This window comes from Tiliqua scincoides, chromosome 3 (genome assembly GCF_035046505.1).
Source record: "Tiliqua scincoides isolate rTilSci1 chromosome 3, rTilSci1.hap2, whole genome shotgun sequence".
In the NCBI taxonomy this organism is placed as follows: Eukaryota; Metazoa; Chordata; class Lepidosauria; order Squamata; family Scincidae; genus Tiliqua; species Tiliqua scincoides.
The window spans coordinates 9,024,990-9,052,151 of NC_089823.1; the positions used below are offsets into that span (position 1 = coordinate 9,024,990).

Below are 27,162 nucleotides of genomic sequence, written 5' to 3' on the forward strand. Positions count from 1 at the left end.
AATTAGAGGATGCTGAAGAGAGAATGTGGGGCGAGACGATCCTGTCAATCTAATTCAGCTAAGATCTAAGGATTTGCCTTAGGTTCTAACTGAAGTGTCCCAAGCGGAGATGCCTCTCTCCCGGGCAACTTCACAATTATTGTGATATAATGTGATAATCTGGGCACAGAGAGGCCCTTCTGAAGGAGGTCACCGCTGTTTCACAGCCACCTTCTGCATTTGATTTCTATCTGCATTCATTTATACATCAAACCATTTGCACCTATAATATATATATAAATGTTAAGTAAAGAAAAGAGAAAAAGAAATCAAACCATAACAGGCAAGCCAAAGTAAAGACCCCCAACAAAAGCCATAACTTACGGTAGCTACTTTCGCTATCGCTGGCATTAGAAGAAACATGGGCTGCAAGAACAGGACAGCAAATTAAAAGGACGTAACCAAGCACCAGAATGTCAAGGAACCACCCCAATCATGCAAAAGGTGGAATGTGCAGAGTGGAGGTCAGAATCCGTGCAGCAGGGCAGCCCTGGCACTCCCAGGTAGCCGATAAAGTGAAGGTCAGAAGCATCATCGCTTGTGGAGCTGCTAAGATAAGCGCTCTATACCAGTGTTTCTCAAACTGTGGGTCGGGATCCACTAGGTGGGTCGCAAGCCAATTTCAGGTGGGTCCCCATTCATTTCAATAAGTATTTTATTTTTAATGTATTAGACTTGATGCTACCATGGTATGTGACTGCATTTAGACAAATGTTACAGATCTATGCTTTTAACAGGCTACTATGTATATGCTTTTAACAATGATAATCAGGAGGGCTTACTTCCTGGTAAGTGTGGACAGGATTGCAGCCTTTGGGATATTTGGGAAATTTTTTAAAAGTCAGTTCAGCAACTGCTTGGGAAGGTTAAGAGAGTTTTCTGTTTTAAATAAATGTTTAAAGTGATACTTATTGCAAACTTTTTGCTTAATTAATTGATTTAATTTGATTTTGTCATATGTGGGTGTTAAGAAATTTTCCTGATTGATGATGTCGCTTCCGGCATCACTTCCTGGTTAATGATATCACTTCTGGTGGGTCCCGACAGATTGTCACTCTAAAAAGTGGGTCCCAGTGCTTAAATGTTTGAGAACCACTGCTCTATGCCAATCTCGTTGCTCAAGAAACTAGCATCTGAAGAAGACATTGAAGCATGTCTGCATGAAGTGTTTTTACTCCCTGGCTGTTCCCAGGTGTGCTAATTCAGCATCCCTCCTCAGGGGAGAATGTGGATGTGACTGTCTTGCGCCGCTTGCTGTACTCCCACACTTCACAGAGGCTCTCAATTTCCATGGAGAAGGAACAGGGTGCACAAAGTGGCCAGAATGAGGTTACAGGTCCAGCCTATTTATACATGGAGTTTTTTATATATAATGCTTTTCAACCTGTTCATAAATGACCTGGAGACAGGTGTGAGCAGTGAGGTGGCTAAGTTTGTAGACAACACCAAACTTTTCTGAGTGGTGAAGACCAGAAGTGATTGTGAAAAGCTCCAGAAGGATCTCTCCAAACTGGGAGACTGGGCAGCAAAATGGCAGATGTGTTTCAGTGTAAGTAAGTGTAAAGTCATGCACATTGGGGCAAAAAATCAAAACTTCACATATAGGCTGACGGGTTCTGAGCTATCTGTGACAGATCAGGAGAGAGATCTTGGGGTGGTGGTGGACAGGTCGATGAAAGTGTCGACCCAATGTGCGATGGCAGTAAAGAAGGCCAATTCTATGCTTGGGATAATTAGAAAAGGTATTGAGAACAAAACGGCTAATATTATAATGCCGTTGTACAAATCGATGGTAAGGCCACACCTGGAGTATTGTGTCCTGTTCTGGTCGCCACATCTCAAAAAGGTTATAGCGGAAATGGAAAAGGTGCAAAAGAGAGCGACTAAGATGATTAAGGGACTGGGGCACTTTCCTTATGAAGAAAGGCTATGGCATTGGGGCCTCTTCAGTCTAGGAAGGAGACACCTGAGGGGGGACATGATTGAGACATACAAAATTATGCATGGGAAGGATAAAGTGGATAGAGAGATGCTCTTTACACTCTCACATAACACCATAAAAAGGGGACATCCACTAAAATTGAGTGTTGGGAGAGTTAGGACAGACAAACGAAAATATTTCTTTACTCGGCATGTGGTTGGTCTGTGGAACTCCTTGGCACAGGATGTGGTGACGGCATCTGGCCTGGATGCCTTTAAAAGGAGATTGGACAAGTTTCTGGAGGAAAATCCATTACGGGTTACAAGCCATGATGTGTGTGTACAACCTCCTGATTTTAGAAATGGGCTATGCCAGATGCAAGGGAGGGCACCAGGAAGATGTCTCTTGTTATCTGGTGTGCTCCCTGGGGCATTTGGTGGGCCGCTGTGAGATACAGGAAGCTGGACTAGATGGGCCTGTGGCCTGATCCAGTGGGGCTGTTCCTATGTTCTTATGTACTTACTCATGCTCTAAGGGTCAAACTAAACATGACATCAGAACAAAGATTGGGTACTTTGTTTTAAAATAAAACATTTAATAGTATGTATGTGTGTGAAGGCAATGAGACAACAAAACCATATTTCTTCTGAAGAGCTATAAAATGTTATTTATTAATATTAAATGCAATGAAATAACTTGAGACATAGCACTCTCTCTATTTAGGTTCTGGCTAATCTGTACTGATTCCCATACTCATCCACACCATGTATAGACCTAAAAGGGAGCACATCTGTAGAACTCCTTCCTACAAGATGTTGTGATGGCACATGTCCTAGATGCCTTTAAAAGGAGATTGGGCAGATTTATGGAGGAATAGTCCATCACAGGTTACAAGCCATGGTGGGTATGTGCAACCTCCAGTTTATAGAGGTAGCCTCTCTCTGAATACAATATGCAAGAGAGTAGCAACAGGATACCAGTATCTTGTTGTCTTGAGTGCTCCCTGGGGCATCAGGTGGGCCACTGTGAGATATACAGGTCCAGCCTATTTATACACGGATTTGCCTCAACACGAATGGCCCCTGAAAGGAATGTGCTGATTCCTGGAGAAAGGGAAAAATGCATCCCTTTAAAATCAGTTTAAAAAACAAGCCTTTGGTCCCAATCCTATCCAAATTTCCAGCACTGATGCAACTGCAATGCAACCCCGAGGTAAGAGAACAAACGTTTCTTTATATTGAGGAGGCCTCTGTGACGAATGCAGCACATTATTGCAGAATGCAGCATTGCAGGAGGCCATTGCAGAATGCAGCACATGCCCCATTGGCACAGCTACATCTGTGCTGGAAAACTGGATAGGATTGGACCCTTAAGGAAATCCAATGGATCTAGGTTCTTAGGCTGCAATCCCATACACACCTACCTGGGAATAGGTTCCATTGAATTCAATGGCACTTGCTTCTAAGTAGACATGCATAGAATTGTGCTGTTCGTGAACGAGGGACATGTCACACATGAGGTTTTTCTTACACAGAGATAATCTCCATCTCAACATAAACACAAGAGTTTACTTTGCCCACATCATATCGGTTTGGATGTGGATTAATCTGCTGTCCTCAACTACTAAACAGTGACTGGATCACAGTTTTGATGAGGAGGTCAGTGAGAATTCCAGTGCGGTGCAAACTGGTCTTCTCAGTTCCACAAGAGATAATGCACCTGCCTCTTCAGGGAAAGTCAACCATCAGGTGAGCCCAGGCAGAAAGGAAACCCTGTGAGTTGCTGCGTGAGATCGTGTGCATGTATATACATTCCTGTAATGAGAAGCGCATTCATGGCAGGAATTAAGGCAATGTCAACACTGGCATACAGGTTGCTGTTGTTTTGCCTGCGTTAACTGGTGTCTCAGAAAAAAGAACTGGTAAACTCTGAAGAAAGCAAATGGCCATTACACACAGGAAGTGAGGTCATCATGGGCAAGAGTGATCCAGAGATTGGCACCACACAGTACACCAGTGTAGTGGGCAACGTCAAGATGCAAGATGTCAGAAACCCATTTCAGCCTATGCAGCTTTCTCCTGACCATCCCAATCAATTGATGTCTGAACAGTAATCAAAATGAGATGGCCTTTTCTTTGATTCTTGGAACTATTGGTTCACTACAGATCAGAAACATTCAAAAGACCATAATGTGTCATGGGCTAAAATGTAAGCTCTTCTACAATCTGCCTGGATAAACGCATTACATCTGCAGTATTTTGACAGATCTAGAGCAGTGGTTTTCAAACTTAAACTCTTCCGAGAATTCTTTTCATGTTGACTGGTTTGCCACAAAACCCCTCTGTGCCTGCCACAGAACCTCTATATATTGCTGAGAAGTCTGGAGGGGAAGGGTCCTGCTTTTTCAGGAACAGCCATGGCTCAATGCTTTGCATGAAGTGCTGTGCACATATTTTGCATGAACCAAGTCCCAGATTGGGCACCTCCAGATAAGGCTGGAAAAGTCCCTTGCCTGAAACCCAAGAGATCTGATGAACAGTGTTGAAAATACTGACTATGGCTACAATCCTATCCACCACTTTCCTAGGAGTAAGCCCCATTGAATATAATGGGACTTACTTCCGAGTAGACATGCATAGGCTTGGGCTCTAACAGCCCAATCCTATGCATGTCTACTCAGAAGTGAGTCCCATTAGTGTCAATAGGGCTTACTCCCAGGAAAGCGTGGATAGGATTGGGCTGTTTGATGGATCAATGATCTGGATGGACCAATGAAACTAGATGGACTGAGATTCAGCCAGCCTCATATCGCTTGCCATTCTCGCTTGGGTTTCATTGTCACCCTGTGTGAACTGATGCTATATTGCAAAATCAACGTTCCTCTGTGGTTTCAAGCTCCTGATAAACTCATGAGGCTCTCCAGGGTTCCCCTGAATATAGTTTGAAAACTACTGCTCTAGAGATGGGAAATAATGCATCTCTGGATTCACCTAGGACAAACAATGGTGTTCTGGACAGAGCAGTTCTAGGTGCGCACATTCAGATCTTGAATTCTGTCTCAGTAGCCATGATTTCATCTGAAATTCAGCCACTGCTCTATTTACTTCTGGATATATCTAGTAGTGCCCAGATTTTTGGGTCTGCATGTTACATTTTTAACACAGAGTGGAACACTTGGTTTGCTAAAGGTGAAGCAGATCTAAAATCTATCTGGAAACTGTTCGCACCCCCATTTCTTCTGGTTTCTTCCATTTAGAGCAAAGCACTAATCTATAACCTGACAAAGTTAACAAACACTTAATAAAAAGGGGGACGGGGCGGAAAGAAGCTGAAAATGTAGAAGCAAAAGCATCAAAACTGGTGATTTGATTTGAAGATCAAAGGAAAATCAAACGAAAATGTCTTTTTTTCTGAAGTGCATTCTGGGCAATGATGCAAGCTCTAAGTAGACGTCAGTCAAAAGCAGTGGTTTTCAAACTGTCTACTGTTTGGGAGCAAGCTCTGCATGGACTTGTCTGCCGACTGTAAGCCACAGAACCAAACTGCTTTGCAGAGGATTCTGGAGCATGTTCTAGTTCATGTAGGCACTGGCCTGGCAGTGAAATGTATTCGCCTCAGTTTTGCTTTCACCACCCAGAATGGTTCCGAGGGAGAGGGGCTGCTTGCGTGCTGCGGTGAGGATCCCTGCAAAACTTAGTGCTTTGCACTCCCTCTAGCTACGCCACTGCTTGACACTTCCCAGGGTCTGCACATTGCAAAGGAAGACAGGGAGAGAAGTCCAAGCCCAGGGCTCAATCTTGTCCCCCCTCAGGCGTCTCTTTTCTAGGCTGAAGAGGCCCAAACGCTATAGCCTTTCCTCCTAAGGAAGGTGCCCCAGCCCAGCAATCATCTTAGTTGCTCTCTTTTGCACCTTTTCCATTTCCACTATATCCTTTTTGAGATGTGGCGACTAGAACTGGATGCAATACTCCAGGTGTGGCCTTACCATAGATTTGTACAACAGCATTATAATATTAGCCGTTTTGTTCTCAATATCCTTCCTAATGATCCCAAGCATAGAATTGGCCTTCTTCACTGCTGCCGCACACTGGGCTGACACTTTCATCGACCTGTCCACCACCACCCCAAGATCTCTCTCCTGATCTGTCACGGACTGTGATGCTGCTTCTCAGTTGCAGGTGGGCAGTGGCTGGCACTGGACCTTTCTCAGTAGGTAGAGAAAGGTAGGCCTTTCTCAGGCCTGTCTCAGGTACTGGGGCATCAGTAGCTCCCCAATGATGTTGACTCTTGATGCCAGTCCTAACCAAGCCAAGCTGGGCACCTTGTTCACCATTACTTATCACTGAAGACCACTTTTCATGCTTTTTGGAAATATCAGGGATCCTCAGAATTCAGTTTGAAAACCACTGGTCTACAAGAGTGTCATGAGCAGGGGGGGGGGTCAAAAATGGTTAGGAAACAGAAGGTGTTATTTACAACAGGAGTAGAACTATCTGTTTCATATGCTGAATGCTATTACTACTGTCATGCAGAACATAAAAATAATGGCAAATCCCCCCTCCCCCAGTGCATTCAAAGCTGGGGAACAAAATAAAAATCTAATCTTATGCATGCCGGGGTGGAAGGTCTTTGGGGAAGGAACAAAAGCCAAAATAAAAACTGAAACAAATTTTTTTTTCCCATAAAAACAAAAGAAAAATAAAAGAAAGTTTACAGTGACCATTCCTGGGAACTTACTCAGAGTCTTTGTTCCATAACCGTCGTCACCTAATCCGGGGATGTCCTGCACGGAAGTCCCCAGAAGAGAGCAATGAGAAAAAAAAGAACAGCCGCAGAAGAGGAAGGAAGAAGTCAGTGGAGTTGAAATGGATACTACCATGACTGACCATGTTGATTGTACAGTCTGGATTCCTGATCCTTTTCGCAAACGACATCCATCCCCAAAGGCCAAAGCCGTGTTGCCAAGGAAAGGTTATTTTGGTTAAAGCCAAAGTCATCCGATGTCATTTCAAATCAAGGCTGGACTCCTATGCACACTTGCTTCCACTCACAGCAGCTGAGGCTTCTGAGACAACTGGTTTTGGACCGCACTGGAAGGCATTTGGATTAGCAAGCCAGGATGGCAGCTATGGGAGGGTCACCTTTCAGACCACAATGTAGTATTCTTTAGAAGCACCTATATTTTTGGCCAGTTCACTGGCTCTACACACTCATGACTCTGATTACAAATCATTTTTTTTATTTAAAAAAAGGGGGGACAGCAATGTGGTTAAACATGTTCACAATATTGCTACAATGACCATGAGATACAAAAACGCAGCCACAACAAATTTGCTACACCCCACGTTTGGGGTTTTTGTTTTGCCAATTTAAATATAATATTTTCACTACATTTATACCCTTCCTTTCTTCCATCATGGAACAAAAGTGGCTTACATGGGGGATTTCCAGGTGGTTACCTGTCCAGACAGTGACAGGACCAAGACAGGCTTAGCTTAAACAACTTAAAATTTTCCTTCTGGCTGTTCTTTGCCCCAAGGGGACGGAAACTTACAGGGATCCATATGTTACTTATGTGTTTTCACCAATGGGGAAAACAGCTAACAGCTCAATCCTATCCACACTTTCCTGGGAGTAAGCCCCATTAACTCTAATGGGACTTACTTCTGAGTAGACATGCATAGAATTGGGCTGTAAGAGGGGCCATCCATCAGACATGTCACTGAATTTGTATTTCTGGACACAGAAGTTGAAATTCCAGGTGACCCTGAAGCAAAATATTACAGCCCCTGTACTACAACTGCCCCAGTTGGGATTTTAATCTTAGGGATCTAGGGGATTTCAGAATCCTGCATGACTATCACATCATCAGGTGTTTTCTAATTTGATAGCTTTCACTTCTAAAGTCAGAAAAGACTATAATGGATTTTTGGTTACAGCTGGTCTTCATGAACCACCATGGGCCATCTGAAGATAATGAGAAGCAAATAAGTGATCGTTGTTGGCAACCTTCAGTCTCGAAAGACTATGGTATTGCGCTCTGAAAGGTGGTTCTGGAACAGCGTCTAGTGCGGCTGAAAAGGCCACTTCAGGAGTGACAATCCCTTCCACACCGGGAGCAAGTACAGTCTGTCCCTGGTCTGTCTCCCTGGCTATGGGCCTTCCTTCTTTGCCTCTTTGCCTCAGCCTGTTGGCCAAGTGTCTCTTCAAACTGGGAAAGGCCATGCTGCACAGCCTGCCTCCGAGCGGGCCGCTCAGAGGCCAGGGTTTCCCACCTGTTGAGGTCCACTCCTAAGGCCTTCAGATCCCTCTTGCAGATGTCCTTGTATCGCAGCTGTGGTCTACTTGTAGGGCGCTTTCCTACATGAGTTCTCCATAGAGGAGGTCTCCATAGAGGAGATCCTTTGGGATCCGGCCATCATCCATTCTCACGACATGACCGAGGCAACGCAGGTGTCTCTGTTTCAGCAGTGCATACATGCTAGGGATTCCAGCTCGTTCCAGGACTGTGTTGTTCATTAAAACCACATTTGAGTTAAAGTGGCTTTCTCTTTAACCAAAATTTGAAGTAGAACAATTTACGTAAGGCTGAAAAGGGGGTATACTTTTAAAACATGGCAATAAAGAAGAGTTTTTCAACCAAAAACTGTAGTTTTATTATTATTATTTTTGTCCAAAAGGGGATGTCCCAGGGGAGAAAGGATGCACCTCCTGAATCCAGACTGCCATCATACATTGGTCACAGTAGTAAGGCCTCACCTGCCCTGAAGCTGACTTTTGTTTGCCTAAGGTGTATGTGTGGGGGAGTACCAGTGTCATGCAGGTCACCCCGTGTGCTGCACCGTGACATCGTCTCTAAGAATCTACTTACGTTCCAGGTCACTCGCTTCCTGCTCACTCAGCTCCTTGTTCTTGTAGAATGGGAACTTTCGTGAAAAGATGAAGTTCTTTTTACGCTTGTCATTGAATGACTGTGAAGGAGAAAAGGCATGGGGCAAAAACAAGGACGTCTAATTGTTGTCACACTCATGCTGACAAAACAACTAGTTGATAAAAAGTGGAAAGAAACTGCAGTGACTGAGTCCAAGTGGTTTTTTGTTGTTTTTTTTTAAATTAAAAAATAACACACGCACACACAAACATGAGAGGTCAAAAAGAATCTCAAATGGCATCTCCACATCAGAGGAAAGGAGATCTGATTCCTGAAGGTGTGGCCAATTCTCAGATTTCAAACCAAGAGTGCAATGTGTGGTGGATTCATTGTTGAGGTCATTGTTGCATTAACTGTTTCCATGCTTGCTATGTTTGGCTTCTACCTAACATTTTATATATGTAACAGGGATCAAATTTGTACACCTGTGGGTTGGGCAGAAATGGGTTAAGACTGGTATCAGCGGAGCCAGACTTTAATCCATAATTACAGAAAAATGCAGGGTAGTACTAATGTAGAGAGAGATGGTATAGGCAGTAGAGGCTCGTGCCCCTGCACTGTCTGAATCCCCCCTCCCAATTTTGCTACACCCCCTACACTTGCTTGTACATGAACCCCCGTTAATGAGGGGGGAGGGTAGGCATGAGGGCCAACAAGCAAGCAGGTGGGGGGCCAATGACCAGGGAGGGAGAAAGAGAGGCACCTTCGCAGCCTCTCTTCCTCTCTGCGCCACTTCTGCTCGAATTGAACTTGAGCAACAAATGCTGGGAAAAGAAGCTGAGTATGGCACTCCGGTATGGGAAGGGAAGGGAAGGGACAGGAGTAGGTTCCAGATCACTTCTCCCTGCCTGCTTGGTGCTTTGTAAGTGCTGAATGGGCAGGGAGAAGTTAATGCTAAAGCTAATGCTAAAATCGGCCATCTTTTATACTCGACAAAATGGATTTGAGAATATGTCCCACATAAGAGGCTAACAGCCCAATCTTATGGGCACGCTGCACCAACGGAACTCATGCCCAGTGGCCCAGCAGGCTTTGCAGGGGTCACAAAAGGCAATGAGCCATTCAGTGCAGCCAGGCTGAGCATCAATGGCCTGTTAATGAGCCCCAGGGCCTGTAAATTGGCATGTGGGGGTGGGCAGGGCATGAGTGGAAAAGGGCAGAGAGGGGGAGGACAGGGCAAAGACCAGGGTGGAGAGGAGGGTATGCTGAAGCCAGGAAAGGGATGGTGTTGGTGGCAGCAGCGCTGCTGTGATCCTGTCCCCCTTCTTAGCCTCAACTTGCCTTCCAGGGTCCATTTGGACTTGTGCCAGCAAAATTGCTGGCGCAGGTCTGAGTACATTCATTCAGGCAGTGGAGGCTGACCTCTGGGTAAGGGAACAAACGTTGCCTTACTCAGAGGACACCTCTGGGACTGGCCCCACCACAGGATGCAGCACACACTCCGGTGGGAGGTGGTTTAGATAGGTGTCGGGGCCCCTCCCAGATGCCCTGACCCCCGACTTACCTAGGAGCAGGCACCCCATGCCCAGGGTGGGGAGGCTTCACTGGCCCCAAAGGGGGCAAAGCAGGTTGGCTCACCTCAACCAGGAGGCTGGCAGGGCAAACAAGGAACACAGAAGGAAACAAGCCAGGAACAGGAAAGGCCTTTTCTGCCCCACCTGGAGGAAGGGGAGGGCCAAAGGGGGCAGGCTTGCTCCTTAAAACAGGGAGGCCAGGGATGAGAGGCAGTCAGTGTGAAGCAGGGAGCTGTGAGGTGAACAGCTCCTAGGCCAGGTTTGGCAGCTCTGCTAGGGAGGAGGACAAGGGTGCTGGAACCCCCTCTCCCTCCAGCCAATCTGAGGCCTCCCTGGGGAGGAACAAGCCTGTTCCAGGCCCCTCCAGGGGAAGGCCCCTACAACAGGACTGAGCAATAAGACTTCAATCCTATATACCAGTGGTTCCCAAACTGTGAGTTGGGGCCCACTGGTGAGTCGTGACCTGATTTTTGGTGGGTTGCAGAAGGCTGATGGAAAGATCAGATAACTAATTGCCTGAAGCCCTGAGGCTATTCAAAAATCAGATACTGTAGCTGATAATCACCCTGCGAAGAGCTCAGCTCCTGCTGTTTACAAGCATGAGTAGATACAGAGAGATAAATGTTCAAGGGTCTTTTTTCTGGTTATTATCACTTAAAAATAAATAACTAAATAAAATACTTTTTTCTAAATCACCTTTTAAAGAAGTCTGGTAAACCTAGGTGGGTCCTGATAGACTTTCATTTTAAAAAGTGGGTCTTGGTGCTAAAAAATTTGGAACCACAGCTATATACACTTATCTGGGAACAAGCCCTATTGAACATAGTGGAAATTTCTGAGTAAACATGGATTGGATTGTGTTGAAAAATTACTCCATTGGCATGGCTTAATACCAGTTCATTTCCCTTGTTAAAATGGAGAAACGTTCAATGAACTCTGGTCAAAAGGATGATTAATCAATATCTGCCTTTAAATTTAGGATCCAATAAATTTAAGTGCTGATAAAGCAATATACAGTGTCCATAATTTGAGGGCAGTCAACAGAACAAACCTCTGGACTAGGCCAATTTCAAGTCTGCAAGGATTAAATTATAGTCATGTCACAAAAGTTTCATGCCACTTTTACATTCCAAGCTTATTTAAAATTTAAAAACAGAAAACAAAAGGGGGGAAAAATAATAAAAATGGAAACCTATGATGGTCTCATTACGGCTGTGAACCTCTGATTCTGAAATAGCATGGACAGCATGCAACAATAACACACATCAGGCAGACACAAAAAAGATGACAACAAAATATAGATCCAAGTGGTAGCAGGACCAGGGTGGAGACAAACCAGGCATGCAAATAGCATCAACTGAACGGCCAATTGAGTTGAATGGAAATTTAAATGTGCAGGTTTCTTTTGCTTTACTTTGTTTTCATGGTCACTATTTTCAAAAGCAAACTATGTCATCTGATAACATATTCTTGTGATGATGATGAGGGTGAGGATGATATTTTAAAAATGATTTATCTGGCATAATTTGATTGTAGACACCTCTCAAATACACAAAGCAAACAAATTGGCAATTGGCTACTTATTTCATTTTGGGGATCAAAGAAATTATCAGATTGCTGTACACGCATGCCATGTCTTCACTGAGACATTACAACACAACTGTCATATCAAACCAGATTTAAACTTGTATCTCTGTTCCCTTACCCAACCCCACCAATCTACAATCAGAACTTAAAAAAAAGTGCACTTTAAACAGAAATAATATTTGTCTGTGAATTATTTTCAACTGTTACCCTGCACATGCCCAATCTTGTCTGATCTCAGAAGCTAAGAAGGTCAGGCCTGGTTAGTACTTGGATGGGAGACTGCCTGGGAATACTGGGTGCTGCAGGCTTATACAATAGTCTTTCAAGACTGAAGGTTGCCAACCATTTATTTTTATGTTATGGCAGTGCAGTAAATGCCTGGTTATAAAGGTCCTCATGGCCAGAGGCTCCCAATGATCCAAATTTAGGGCTTGTTAGCACTTGGAATTTGAGGTTAGGGAAGCATCCAAGACTCAACTTTTCTGAGATTGACTGGTGAGAAGCCTGTGATCCCTTCACTCACACTCAAACTGAGCAACCAACACTCCTATTTAGTTGGCTACTCTAACAGGTGGAATTGCTCATGAATAGCTGTGCAGGACCTACGCCTGGAGGTGAGCATAGTAGTCTACCTCCTGATGGGCACTAATCATTGGGAGAACATCAGTCCAGTGCATCGCTGCCTGCCCTGCCTCCCGTGGGTTATTCAAAAGCACAATTCAGGCACTCACTCCCAATGATCCAGAGGCATGATGGAAAATGCAGCATTCTTTTTTAAAATCCCTACCTATTGTCTCACCTTATTTTATCTAATGCAATATGTCTACTTGGAATAAAATCACCTACATGTTGTGACAGATACTGAAACTACTGTGGCAGAATGGCACTAAAAATAAATCCCTGTGCACGTATGAGCTGCATTCTGATGGGTGATGTGTTTTGATCTAGATGGATAGTAATTCAATATCCTCTCCTTTAGGGCTGGCCCACTATGAGGCTGGGTTAAGTGGCTGCTTCCAGCAGTGGCATGGGCATGTCGGTGAAGTAGCAAAGTTGCCCCACACCTTTTACCTACCCCCTTGGTCACAGAGCTGGAGGAGGAGGTAGCAGCTGCTGGAATCCTGGGCCTGATGGCTCTCCTTCCATGTCAACCAAAGAGGAGCAGGCTGCCACCTCCCTTCACCTCTCTGTCTACTCTTTGGCCTACCACTTCCTCTGAACTGGTTGGGTTGAGAAGATGTTGCAGATCTTTCCTGCCTTGCCAAGTTAAAAAAGCAGTGGGCAGCAGGTAAGGTGTCAGCGATGATGATTGGCGGAAGGTGCATACTCTTTTAAAAAATAACGGAGAATACAGATGCTATTTTGGTATGGGCTGGGCTTGCCCTCCTGCAAAAATTGTTGTATGAAATCCGTTACTTAAAATACACACTCATGACCTAAGAATCATGGCCAGGAATGGGTTAGATAGAGAGCATAACTACAACACAGTGCAAATCAACAGGTTCTATACCATTTTAGAATCTGAAATTTTATAATGTGGAAATAAATAAATAAATAAATAAATAAATAAATAAATAAATAAATAAATAAATAAATGCTTCCCAAACTATGGCTTGGAGTCGTGACCTGATCGCTGGTGGGCTGTGAAAGTGACAAGCTGATAGCTGACAAGGAAAATGTGTTGAGCCCTAAGGAAAGCAAAACTGAGCTACATGTCTGTGTTTACTCATGAGTAGGCAAATGTGCCTTGGCTCCTATAGAAGGCAAGGGGGACGCAAGGCCACCAGAACGGTCCCGATCCAATGGAGCTCAACAAACGATTCAGAAGACAGCCCCCCCCCCCAACCATAATAAAAAGGATAAACTCAGAGGCTCGAGCAGCTGATAAGGGGAAATTGTTTTTTTAAAAGTGTCATGAAGCTAGCTGGGTCCCAATACAGTGTCATTTTCAAAAGTGGGTCCTGGTGCTAAAACGTTTGGGAACCACTGAGACAGACAGATGGATAGACGGAAGGGTTTGGGCTTTTGAAACAACTCAGTTAATGATGCATGATGTGGGGGATGACAGTGGCATAGCTAAGTGGGTGCAGGGGGTAGCAGTCGCACGGCAACAAGCTTTAGGGGGCAACAAGCTTTAGGGGGGCAACAAGCTGAGCTTGACACTAGTTGCCAAAATTGTGAAAATCTTGGTATGTACATACCATCATGTTATATATCATTGGAAAGGTAATTTAATTCAGAATGCAATGAAACAAACCACATTAGAATATCTTTATTCTATCAAAAGTTATGACCAATTAACCAGAAACCAAAACACAACTCCCTTAAGGAACAAAAAGTGGATTTCTTTAATTCAGAACTTACCTATGAGACTGACAGTCCAATCATATGCATGTCTACACAGAAGTAAGTCCCATTACAGTCAATGGGGTTACTCCCAGGAAAGTGTGGATAGGATTGGGCTATGATTCTTCTGAGGGCCAATGAGATGTTATTATGATACAGCATGGAACCAGTAAGGTGTTAATATGTGTCAGCTCTCATTTCCATGTATCATAATACAGTTACCCCTGCTAACTGGATAAAGAGGTGCTTTCAAGTGGTGCTCCTCTTATATTTAGCAGTGGGAGAATAACTGCCCCTCTTCACCCCAGCACAGTGTCTATAACCAATAAGCGGCAAACTTTATATTTATTTACTTAATTAAATTTGATTTTGTTGTGTGGGGGGGGGGGGGCTACAAAATCTTTTTTGACCCCAGGTAGCAGATAGATGCCTTAGCTATGCCACTGGCTGGGGGGGAGGCAGCAGAGCAAGTAGGTGGTGAGCTTCTGGGGGGGAGGAGGCAGGTTTTCTTTCAATTTGCACTTTTTAAAAAGCCTGGGCGTGATGTCACTTCCGGCTGTGACATCACTTCCGGGGCATCATTTTGAGCTCTGTAGCGGGCTACATGTTCATTAGCTACGCCACTGGGGGATGTGTTACATTGCTTTTGTACCGGAAGGACCAAAAAGGCATTAATGGATTCAGAGTAGCTCTAAGTTTTTTCATTATGTGATGATCTACCATCTTGAAATTGACCTACTTTCTAGCTCTGTGTTGTTTGCTATGGCAGTGCTCCTGATAACACGAACGCAGTTATCATTTCTCATATATAGTTCCCTGCAGTGCGATGCCGTTTAAACGGGGACAGCAGAAATTCAATTTGCATCAGTGCTATTGACTCACATAGACATGTTGGCTATAAGGAAAACAGCTCATTGGATTCCTAGGGTACATTCCGAGGGTACATAAAAAATCCCTACTGCTCCCCATTGCCATTTGCACAAAAGCTATTTCTTCAGGGTCAGCACCTTGCCAAAACTCAGAGAATAGGAGACACGATAAGATCATAAGAACATAAGAACAGCCCCACTGGATCAGGCCATAGGCCCATCTAGTCCAGCTTCCTGTATCTCACAGCGGCCCACCAAATGCCCCAGGGACCAGACCAGATAACAAGAGATCTGCATCCTGGTGCCCTCCCTTGCATCTGACATAGGCCCATTTCTAAAATCAGGAGGCTGCGCATACACATCATGGCTTGTAACCCGTAATGGATTTTTCCTCCAGAAACATGTCCAATCCCCTTTAAAAGGCATCCAGGCCAGATGCCGTCACCACATCCTGTGGCAAGGAGTTCCACAGACCAACCACACGCTGAGTAAAGAAATATTTTCTTTTGTCTGTCCTAACTCTCCCAACACTCAATTTTAGTGGATGTCCCCTGATTCTGGTGTTATGTGAGAGTGTAAAGAGCATCTCTCTATCCACTTTATCCTTCCCATGCATAATTTTGTATGTCTCAATCATGTCCCCCCCTCAGGCGTCTCTTTTCTAGGCTGAAGAGGCCCAAACGCCGTAGCCTTTCCTCATAAGGAAGGTGCCCCAGCCCCGTAATCCTCTTAGTCGCTCTTTTTTGCACCTTTTCCATTTCCACTATGTCTTTTTTGAGATGCGGCGACCAGAACTGGACACAATACTCCAGGTGTGGCCTTACCATAGATTTGTACAACAGCATTATAATACCAGCCGTTTTGTTCTCAATACCCTTCCTAATGATCCCAAGCATAGAATTGGCCTTCTTCACTGCCGCCGCACATTGGGTCGACACTTTCATCGACCTGTCCACCACCACCCCAAGATCTCTCTCCTGATCTGTCGAAGACAGCTCAGAACCCGTCAGCCTATATGTGAAGTTTTGATTTTTTGCCCCAATGTGGTCCATTAAATGACTAACAGAGAGGAAAAGGTAGCTAGGAAGACACTTTTTTCTCTAGAATGAAACTGATTGACAGCAGGTTAAAGAAAGACCAAAGACAGGACTTTTATGGACTATCATTCATTTATGGAATGCAGTGCCCCCAGACATATGGCCCAATGCTATCTGGGCCTTGCGCTGCCAGAACTCATGTTCTAGCAAAACAAGGCCCTTTAAAGGATGCAAAGCCGGGCTACTATAGTGTGGTTCTGGACTGCTGCTAGAAATGACAAGAGGCACAGAGTGTGCAGCAGCAGTTCCCGGGGGTTTAGCTACTCAGTGGCCTAGCTAAGATGGGCAAGGGGGTGCATTGCCTCCAGTGGTGGAGTGATAGTTTTTTGCTGTTTCCACTGGGGATGTGAGAGAGGCATGTGACCAGAGGCATGTGTCAAATGCAGCAAGATTGGCCCTCTTTCCCACCCTGGTCTCCATATGGCTCCAAATGGACAGGGCAATGCATGTGTGGAGGAGGGAGTGATTGCGCAGGTACGGGAAGGTGACGTGATTACACAGGGGGGGGTGGTGTTATCACATCACTGAGCCTCTGGGTACCTGCCCCCCCCTCAGCTATGCTACTGTCTCTTCTCTAGCGAAATTGGCAGTAGGGGTGTGTTTTGCATGGGAGGAGGGTGGGGGAGAACAAGGGGCATTCTGGATAGGGAAGGGGGATGGAGAGAGTGGATGACAGCAGCATCAACATGCGCCAGGAACCTATTGCTTCTTTTCCAACCCACCTGCCCCATTCTCTCCTCAGACTTACTCCAGCTATAGAACTGGTGTGGGTCCAAGACCCATAGACCACCAGGAGGCCTATGCAAAGGTAAGTAGAAAATACTTCTCTCTGGCTGGCCTCTTGATTCCCTTCCCCCACAAAGGACGCAGCATGAGCTTCATCCACACGCTGCATCACCAGTAAAGGTGGGGGTCAGGACCGAGGCCGTTGTAATACCTACTGATCACGATGGCTTTTACAAAGGTTAAGGCAAATTCAAAGAGGGTGGCATCATTAGCTACAATAGCAAAATAGAACTTCCTTAGTCAGAGGCAGTATACCTCTGAAAGACATGCCACGCTATGGTAACTTCTTATCACGACACAATAAGGCCAAAAATAGGAACATGCAATCTGGGCCAGAATCCGGCATTGAAACACATTTGATATCTGCAATGGGTCTTTTGAAAAGTACTATATTCACCAGCATCCAGCATACCTAATATTCCAATTAAATCAATGTGCTTATGCTGACGTGACTAATGAAGAAGGCACACAGTTGACCCAGCTGTATTTAGTTCAGCAGTTTGGCTGAACTAAAATCAACCCTTAGCGGATTTTTAAGGCAATAAGACATTTGTGAAAATTGTTACTATACAACGTTGTCTCAATTCCTCTTTCACAGTTTTGTGGAGTTAAGCACTGTGTTCTGTTTAGTTGTGTTGGGACTTGCCACTGTGATAATCTTGGGAGCCGTTCGGTTTTTGGCTTGTTGGAGGACGGGTTCATTTGAAAATCCGCTGACTCAATTTCCAGTCAATGGCCCAGTGTTTTTAAACTATTCATGGAGCTGTCACAATAGGTTGCACAAAAGGCTTTTCTACACCAAGCTATAATTTAGAAAGGAAATAGTGCTTGGGATTTTTTTCTTCTTCTTTCAAGCAGGTTACAAATGCACCACAGAGAGAGAGAGAGAGAGAGAGAGAGAGAGAGAGAGAGAGAGAGAGAGAGAGAGAGAGAGAGAGAGAATTCTGGCTGTGTACAAGCTAGGTGGTCCTAACAGAAATAACTTATCAGTAGCATAGCTATGGCGGGTGGTGCTGTACGTATTGAAGGCATGCATAAGAACATAAGAAGAACCCTGCTGGAACAGGCCAAGGACCCACCTAGTCCAGCTTCCTGTATCTCACAGTGGCCCACTAGAGGCCCACCAGGGAACACACAAGACAACAAGATATTTGCATCTCGCTGCCACTCCCCTGCGTCTGGCATTCTATTTACCGTCGCACCCTCCAACTAAGACACCAGACTGCACTTGGGTTAAACTTGGCTGACCAATTTTTAACTTAACACAAGTGACCCATTTTGAATGCATGAAACCTACTGAACACACCTTCCCTCCCTTGCCAGTCTGGGGTAGGCAAAAAAACTGCAGCCCGCAGCCAATTCAGATGACTGAAAAACAAAACTCCTGCCCGGCCTTCATGATGAGCGACCAGCTAATCTCAGGCTGTACATACCCATCATGGCTTGTAACTTCTAGTGTCCATCGACTTAGTTATTCACGGATCCGGGGGAAAGGTGCCCAGAATGTCTCCGACAGTGAGTGGGAGGGGCATCGTACACGGCACATTGCGGTACCTTCAATATGTACTGTGCCCTCTGTAGCTATGCTACTGTTACTTCTTAAGCTGATATTGGTTCCCATGCTTTAATAAGAGATGCCCCACCCCACTTCACCGCACAGTTAGCTCACTCTTCCCAAGCTGCCTCAAATAACTCTCAGAAAAACTTGTTCTCTTCCAAGAGTTCCAGGAGAATGCATAATGTTGCAACCTTCATGCGCCTTCCAAATTTCCCCTTGTGAAGGGGGTGAAGTCGAGGGCAGAGAAAGGCTGCAGGGAATGCTGGTGTCTGTGCAGCCTTGTTAGGAGATAGACCTGACCTTTTGGGAGACTTTTAGCTCAACTCAAAAGAGTTTGGCATCTCCCGAACGGGAGGCGTTCATTCTCCATCCCTACAATTTCAAATTTCGGCATGCTCATTAATTTTACAGCAACTGTTACCCTGCACATGCCTGATCTCATCTGATCTCGGAAGCTAAGCAGGATCAGGCCTGGTTAGTACTTGGATGGGAGACCGCCTGGGAATACCGGGTGCTGTAGGCTTATACCATAGTCTTTTGAGACTGAAGGTTGCCAACCACCATTAATTTTAAGGAGGGTACAAATAAATTGGAGATGATTTTGAGGGCAACGAGCTGTGATGATAGAAGCATGTCACACACCAGTAGCCACACAGTTGTAGTCATTTGGTTTAAGGAAACCAAGTGGACCTAACTCAGGCAAAGTTCCAAGGTGAGCAGAAAGCCAAGAACAGAAACTCTAATGCAATTCTTATTTCTCTGAACTGGAAACTGAATGTGGGGCCTTCTAAGAACATAAGAACATAAGAACATAAGAACAGCCCCACTGGATCAGGCCCTAGGTCCATCTAGTCCAGCTTCCTGTATCTCACAGCGGCCCACCAAATGCCCCAGGGAGCACACCAGATAACAAGAGACCTCGTCCTGGTGCTCTCCCCTACATCTGGCATTCTGACTTAACCCATTCCTAAAATCAGGAGGTTGCGCGTACACATCATGGCTTGTACCCCATAATGGATTTTTCCTCCAGAAACTCGTCCAATCCACTTTTAAAGGCGTCTAGGCTAGACGCCAGCACCACATCCTGTGGCAAGGAGTTCCACAGACTGACCACGCGCTGAGTAAAGAAATATTTTCTTTTGTCTGTCCTAACCCGCCCAACACTCAATTTTAGTGGATGTCCCCTGGTTCTGGTATTATGTGAGAGTGTAAAGAGCATCTCCCTATCCACTCTGTCCATCCCCTGCATAATTTTGTATGTCTCAATCATGTCCCCCCTCAGGCGTCTCTTTTCTAGGCTGAAGAGGCCCAAACGCCGTAGCCTTTCCTCATAAGGAAGGTGCTCCAGCCCCGTAATCAGCTTAGTCGCTCTCTTTTGCACCTTTTCCATTTCCACTATGTCTTTTTTGAGATGCGGCGACCAGAACTGGACACAATACTCCAGGTGTGGCCTTACCATCGATTTGTACAACGGCATTATAATATTAGCCGTTTTGTTCTCAATACCCTTCCTAATGATCCCAAGCATAGAATTGGCCTTCTTCACTGCCGCCGCACATTGGGTCGACACTTTCATCGACCTGTCCACCACCACCCCAAGATCTCTCTCCTGATCTGTCACAGACAGCTCAGAACCCATCAGCCTATATCTAAAGTTTTGATTTTTTGCCCCAATGTGCATGACTTTACACTTACACATTGAAGCGCATCTGCCATTTTGCTGCCCATTCTGCCAGTCTGGAGAGATCCTTCTGGAGCTCCTCACAATCACTTCTGGTCTTTACCACTCGGAAAAGTTTGGTGTCGTCTGCAAACTTAGCCACTTCACTGCTCAACCCTGTCTCCAGGTCATTTATGAAGAGGTTGAAAAGCACCGGTCCCAGGACAGATCCTTGGGGCACACCGCTTTTCACCTCTCTCCATTGTGAAAATTGCCCATTGACACCCACTCTCTGCTTCCTGGCCTCCAACCAGTTCTCAATCCACGAGAGGACCTGTCCTCTAATTCCCTGACTGTGGAGTTTTTTCAGTAGCCTTTGGTGAGGGACCGTGTCAAATGCCTTCTGAAAGTCCAGATATATAATGTCCACGGGTTCTCCCGCATCCACATGCCTGTTGACTTTTTCAAAGAATTCTATAAGGTTTGTGAGGCAAGACTTACCCTTACAGAAGCCATGCTGACTCTCCCTCAGCAAGGCCTGTTCGTCTATGTGTTTTGAGATCCTATCTTTGATGAGGCATTCCACCATCTTACCCGGTATGGATGTTAGGCTGACCGGCCTATAGTTTCCCGGGTCCCCCCTCTTTCCCTTTTTAAAAATAGGCGTGACATTTGCTATCCTCCAATCTTCTGGTACCGTGGCTGTTTTGAGGGACAAGTTGCATACCTTAGTCAAGAGATCTGCAACTTCATTCTTCAATTCCTTAATAACCCTTGGGTGTATGCCATCAGGGCCCGGTGACTTATTGATCTTTAATTTATCAATGAGGTCTGAAACATCTTCTCTTTTAACCTCTATCTGACTTAACTCCTCGGTCAGGAGGGGCCGTTCGGGCAGCGGTATCTGCCCAAGGTCTTCTGCCGTGAAGGCAGATGCAAAGAACTCATTTAATTTCTCTGCCATCTCTAAGTCTCCTTTTATCTCCCCTTTCCCTCCCTCACCATCCAGAGGGCCAACCGCTTCTCTGGCGGGTTTCCTGCTTCTAACATATTTGAAGAAGCTTTTATTATTCCCCTTAATGTTGCTGGCCATGCGTTCCTCATAGTCTCGCTTGGCCTCCCCTATCACCTTCTTACATTTCTTTTGCCACAGTTTATGTTCCTTTTTATTCTCTTCATTAGGGCAAGACTTCCATTTACGGAAGGAAGCTTCCTTGCCCTTCACAGCCTCTCTAACTTGGCTGGTTAGCCATGCGGGCACTCTCCTGGATTTAGTGGAACCCTTCTTTCTTTGCGGTATACACCTCTGCTGGGCCTCTATTACTGTTGTTTTAAGCAGCCTCTTTCTGCACACAAAGAGTCCAGGTGCCATCAGGGATAGACCTCAAGCCTTCAGCTCTCTGTGTGGCTGCTCCATGTGGTGAACTATCAAAATAGAAGGTGCAGTGGCATCACTATAGTGGTCCGGGCTGTAGCAGGTGCAACCCTTGGCGGGGTTGACACTGCATCACCCAAGCCTCCATTTGGTGATCTCCAGCCCTTTCTGGGCCCAGCTGCCTCATGCTCTTGCTGGTGATTTTATTTCCACCACTTGCTGGTGAGAATACAAAGATAGCTGAACAGAGGCAGTCCGGAAGTGGGCTTTTGTATTTAAACCAATGAGAAAGCCTGGGCAGACAGGAGTGACGTGATTACATCATTATGTCACCTTCAGACTTCCAGAATGCCATGTTTTGAAAGGTAAAAGCTATACCCGGTGCAATTCACTACAAGGACACCTCTAGCAGGTTGGCACTACTTCCTGTGTAGCGAAGTATTCTAAGCCTCTGAACTAGCTCTATCCACCCAAACTGGCCAAAAGTTTCCTCCCAACCAGGAGGAGCGATAAAACATTTCCTGGCTGGGTTGAGAGTTGGTCAGGACAAGAGTTGTCTCTTGGCTTCTTGGCTCATTCCCTGGCTCCTGGCTCCACCCTGCATCTGCCTGACCACCAGAGCACATGTATTTGCTCCATCTCTGAGTTGTGGCCTCTGCCCCAAAGGTACCAATCCAGATATTCCTGCAGAAGGTCTGTCCTGGTTTTGAAATTCTAGCACCCTTTGAGAGATTCATATGCCCAGACTAAGAAGCCAGACTTTCTGCATCTCAAGCACTTAGTTGACCACTGAGCCATGGCTCCTCTTTCAAGTTCTTCCACCGCCAGCAGCCAGAGGTGACCTAGTGAGAAATGCTGCATGGTTCTCTGGGTTCCAAGGATGCAGGTGGACCCATCAGCTACTGCTCTATACTCTAGCGTCTTCCAGTACTTATTTGTTCAGACAGAAGAAAAGTGGTAGGAAGGATTGGCAGCAGAAAAAAAAATATGACTAAAGCCAAAACTATGAAAGACATAGTGGGGGAGGGGGAAGCCCAAGAGACTGCAGATTGTGCCAGTGCCTCCGCCACCTTTGCAAAAGCCACCCACACCTGACTGTGGTGAACAGATTCAAGCTGCTTAATTTGATGTCAACCCCTGCTCCAATCTTCTCAAAAATGCATCCCATTTGGAATCCTACACAGTTTCAGATTTGACACTTCCATTATTCTTCACTAGCTACCCAAATGCTATTTTTTAAAAGAACTGCTAAATTTAGAAGGTGGGAATGCTTCTTTGCCCAAATACACATGACTAATCATTCAGGCTGGTGAGATAATCCCGACTGCAGCATTCGGGTTTGTGGGGTTTGGCTACAGATGCTGCTGGAATTCTCCTTGTTCAAATTTCCCGCTGGGTTTTGGAGTGCCAGATTCCCTGATTTTGTTTCTGAACTGGAATGGATGCAGTAGGAATTCATCCCTCCAGTTTTCTATTTCTGAATTTTGAACAAAGCCCCGGTTTGTCACAACTTTTGGTTCCTTTGTACCAGTGTGCATTGATAAAACACTGGAAAAAAGCTGTCTTGATGTGACTGCACATATGATTGTACCAAGATTCTTTTTGTGCAGGTTTTAACTGATTCGTGCATTCACAAAACTCAGAGAGAAAGCAGCCTTGATGTGATTGCATTCATGACTGCATTCAGATTGTTTTTATGCCATTTTATTAATGCATATGTGAACTTATGTGGCACTATAAAAACCTCACAATCTTCCCCCCTGCAAATAAAAAAATTTATGTCAGAAACGGAGAATAAGTCACAATTTACAGCAGATAATTTGTTCTAGAATTCAAACCACAGTCATGCTGCCACACACTCAAGTACATAATTTAGAGCCACGTGTCCAATTTCCCTTTCCATGCTTTTGGCACTCAGCTTCAGGAATGCCCTCCCATCTCTGTGGTGCAGTAGCACAACACAGAGGCAGAGCAATGCCTGCAATTATCGTTTGTCAGTTCAGATACTGTGCCAGCCTGAAGTACGTATAAACCATAGCTCGCAACTTCACTTCAAAACATGGCAGTTGATGCTGGCTGGTTTGACAAACAGGGCCAATGGGAATCAGCCGTCGGCCAACAAAACAGAATCAGACTAGACAGAGGTGGGTGTGCAAGCCATGGTAGATTGGCATGTTTTCTGAAAGGATGCCTGAATAATGGGAGCAATCAGCCCATCATAACAATCATTGTAAGGCACAGCTCCTAACTCCGCAAAAGTGTACACCAGCACTCTCTGTTACAGGTGTGTCCCTGTATCCACAGGGGTTCTGTTCCGGAACCCCTTGCAGGTAACTGAAACTGTGGATACGGGTGACCCTGGGCCTCCCAATGGCTTATAAGGCATTATAGCATTAAGAAATCACTTCCCAGTTCAGCGTGTGGTTGGTCTGTGGAACTCCTCGCCACAGGATGTGGTGACGGCATCTGGCCTGGATGCCTTTAAAAGGGGATTGGACAAGTTTCTGGAGGAAAAATCCATTACGGGGTACAAGCCATGATGTGTATGTGCAACCTCCTGATTTTAGAAATGGGCTATGTCAGAATGCCAGATGCAAGGGAGGGCACCGGGATGCAGGTCTCTTGTTGTCTGGTGTGCTTCCTGGGGCATTTGGTGGGCTGCTGTGAGATGCAGGAAGCTGGACTAGATGGGCCTATGGCCTGATCCAGCAGGGCTGTTCTTATGTTCTTATGAAAAAACCGGAAATCGTGTTTTTTTTGCTCTCAGTCTCTGTCTGAGCCCGGCAGAGGCCGCGGATGTCCGCGACCTCTGCAGTGCTCAGATGACCCTCTGGAGGCGAGGGGAGTGGAGCTCCCATTGGCTCCAGAGGAGGCTTGCGGGGGGGGGGGGGCATGGGGATGCGCGAACCCAGTCCATGGTTAAGTGAATCCGCAGATACAGGATTCGCAGATACGGGGTCCTCTGTATTGCAAAATATCCTGGGGCAGCCTCTTGGACTAAGGATCAGCAAAATGTCTGAGAGTAGATGCAGAAGACAATTAGTTTTATTAATTCGTATTAATTAATTGATTGATATTCTGTCTTTCTACAAGGTATTTCAGGTGGTTGAATTTCTCAGGGGTGCCTGCGCATGGCTTGCTTCAAAGAATGGGGAAAGAGATATCCAGGAGGGAGGGATGAGAACACCTCCTTTTCTCATGCTGAAAGCATGAAACCTGCTGTTCAGACCAGCCTATGGAGGAAGCACATCTAATCGCCTTCCAAAGCTACCCGGCTGACCTGCCCTCATCCTCTATAGCAGGGGTCTCCAAACTTTTTGGCCAGAGGGCCGCATCAAATACCTGGCATGGTGTGGAGGGCTAGAAAAAATTTTTTAAATATAAAATTTAAATGAATAAATTAGAGATGGAACTTAGATGAGTGAATGGGCTCGTTCATTCAACCTCTCTGGCCCTCAGAACACTCTCCAGGCACAATCAGAGCACAGTTATAGTCATGTTCAGTTGAATGGACCAGAGGCTTTCAGGGGACAAGAGGTTGGCTGCGGGCTGGAAACAGGCTTGCTGCGAGCCGCATCTGGCCCCCGGGCTGGGGTTTGGAGACCCCTGCTCTATAGCACCAATTAGAGGCCACCACAGAAAACAGGATGTTGGGCTCAAACAGCCTTTTGAAGTGAACCCGTAAGACTGCCCTTTGGAGAAAGTTACAAGTTCTAAACAGCAGCTGTGACCTACTTAGGAGGATGCTCACTCATGCTCAGCAGGCTTGACCTGTGTTGTTTGCTTAATGCTTCCAGCTGTTACAATAACCTGCATAATACCATCTTCATTGTACACCAAGGCCATTTGCGGAGAACACTGAGTGCAAAACATGTAAGGCCTTTCAGTGGAATCAAAAGAACTAACTAGCAACAGTCTTGAGCAAGAGTTATCCAGTGAGACACTGAACTGGAACACGGGGACTTTCTGATCTCCTGCAGCCACAAAGTCATGATTTTAAGAAGGAAATTACTGTGAAACAAATGATGTATCTCTGTTGGAAATGTCTTGCATGCTGGTGCAAAAATGGGGTGCTAATGAAACACTTGAAGAGCAGGAGATGGGCAAACAAATACATCCTGCACATCACCCCCACTGGAAACTCAAACCTTGCAATGCAGACTGCACAGCCTTGCAGTTGCCCATCAACAGAGTAGGTAGCCAAGCACCAAAGGCTGCTGAGAAAACATGGATGCAGGTCTCTTGTGATCTTGGGGGCTCCCTGAGGCATCTGGTGGGCCCAGTGGCATCGCTAGGGTGGTGCGGGGGGTGAGGGCCGCACTGGGTGATGCACCCTGGGGGGTGACGCACTAAAATCGCACCTTTAAGAGCTACCTCATCATACCATACAACATTGGATGCGGAATGACCAGCGGAACACAATGCAAAAAATCCCGCTGAGAGAGCTCCTTTCCTTCAAAAGTTATGGCCAAAAAACTGGAAGGAAAAATGCATGGAGCCCTATGGAAAGTGAGCCGTATCGTGCGTTTACTCATGAGTAGGTGCGCTTGCCTTAGTCCATCGGAAAGGGCAGGCTGAGAGGACTCCAACAACATCAGAATGGTCCTGATCCAATGAGTGCAGCCCCCCAAAAACACCCGAGAAGGAAGTTCCCCCTCCCAGCTGCAAGTGCATTCAGCTCTATGGGAAGGGAAAGGAAGCCATGTGGCCGCGTTTACTCGTGAGTAGGTGACCTTGCTTTGCTCCATCCAAAAGGGCAGACTGAGAGGACTCGAACATCAGAATGGTCCTGATCCAATGGATGCAGCCCCAAAAACACCTGAGGAGGAGGTCCCTCCCCCCCAGCTGCGAGTGCATGGAGCCCTATGGGAAGCGAAGCAGCCTCATGTAGCATTTACTCGTGAATAGGCAGACATGCCTTGGCTGGTAGTCAGGCAAGGCAAAGAATGTGAGGACACCAGAATGGTCCCGATCTGATGGGACTGGAGTGCAACAAAAGCCCCAGAAGGGAGCCCCCCCACTAGAAAGGACCAACAAAGAGGCTTGAACTGGAAAGGGGAAAGTTTTCTATTTTGCACTTGCAAAGTTTCCCTCACAGCCCAATCCTACTCACACTTTCCTGGGAGTCAGCCCAACTGACTCTAATGGGACTTACTTCTGAGTAGACAGGCATAGGATTGGGCTCTTCGACTTGTAAAGCCAGGTGGGTCTTTGTATTGATGTACTTGAAATAGAAGGACTTTAAACTGGGCACTGGGGAGGGCTGGAAATCTCAGTGATTCTTTTTGGGAAGGGTGTTATTGCAGGCAGACTACAGAGAAAACTCACTTGGTGGAACAGGACTGGCTCCCCCTTATTTAATTATTTATTTTATTTTAATTTAACTATTTATAATTATTTATTTTAATTTGCTTGACGATGTCACTTCTGGCCATGACATCACTTCCAATGGGTCCTGGACAGACTGTCTTTTTAAAAA

The 27,162-nt window shown here is 45.7% G+C and overlaps 1 protein-coding gene and 1 pseudogene across 6 annotated transcripts in view; one reads left to right on the top strand and one right to left on the bottom strand.

The window, feature by feature from the left end:
• Nucleotides 1-27,162, bottom strand: part of DLG2 (discs large MAGUK scaffold protein 2) — a 1,048,787-nt gene that overhangs the window by 14,259 nt on the left and 1,007,366 nt on the right. For 4 of the 6 annotated variants that reach the window (XM_066618862.1, XM_066618867.1, XM_066618866.1 and 1 more), the window contains one exon: nt 6,698-6,743. In XM_066618862.1, coding sequence (XP_066474959.1) covers nt 6,698-6,743 — 46 coding nt within the window. Of the gene's footprint in view, nt 1-6,697; nt 6,744-8,831; nt 8,932-27,162 lie in introns of all 6 variants that reach the window. The other 2 variants (XM_066618865.1, XM_066618863.1) reach the window with 1 other exon arrangement.
• On the top strand, nt 19,052-19,171 carry LOC136646801 (5S ribosomal RNA; annotated as a pseudogene).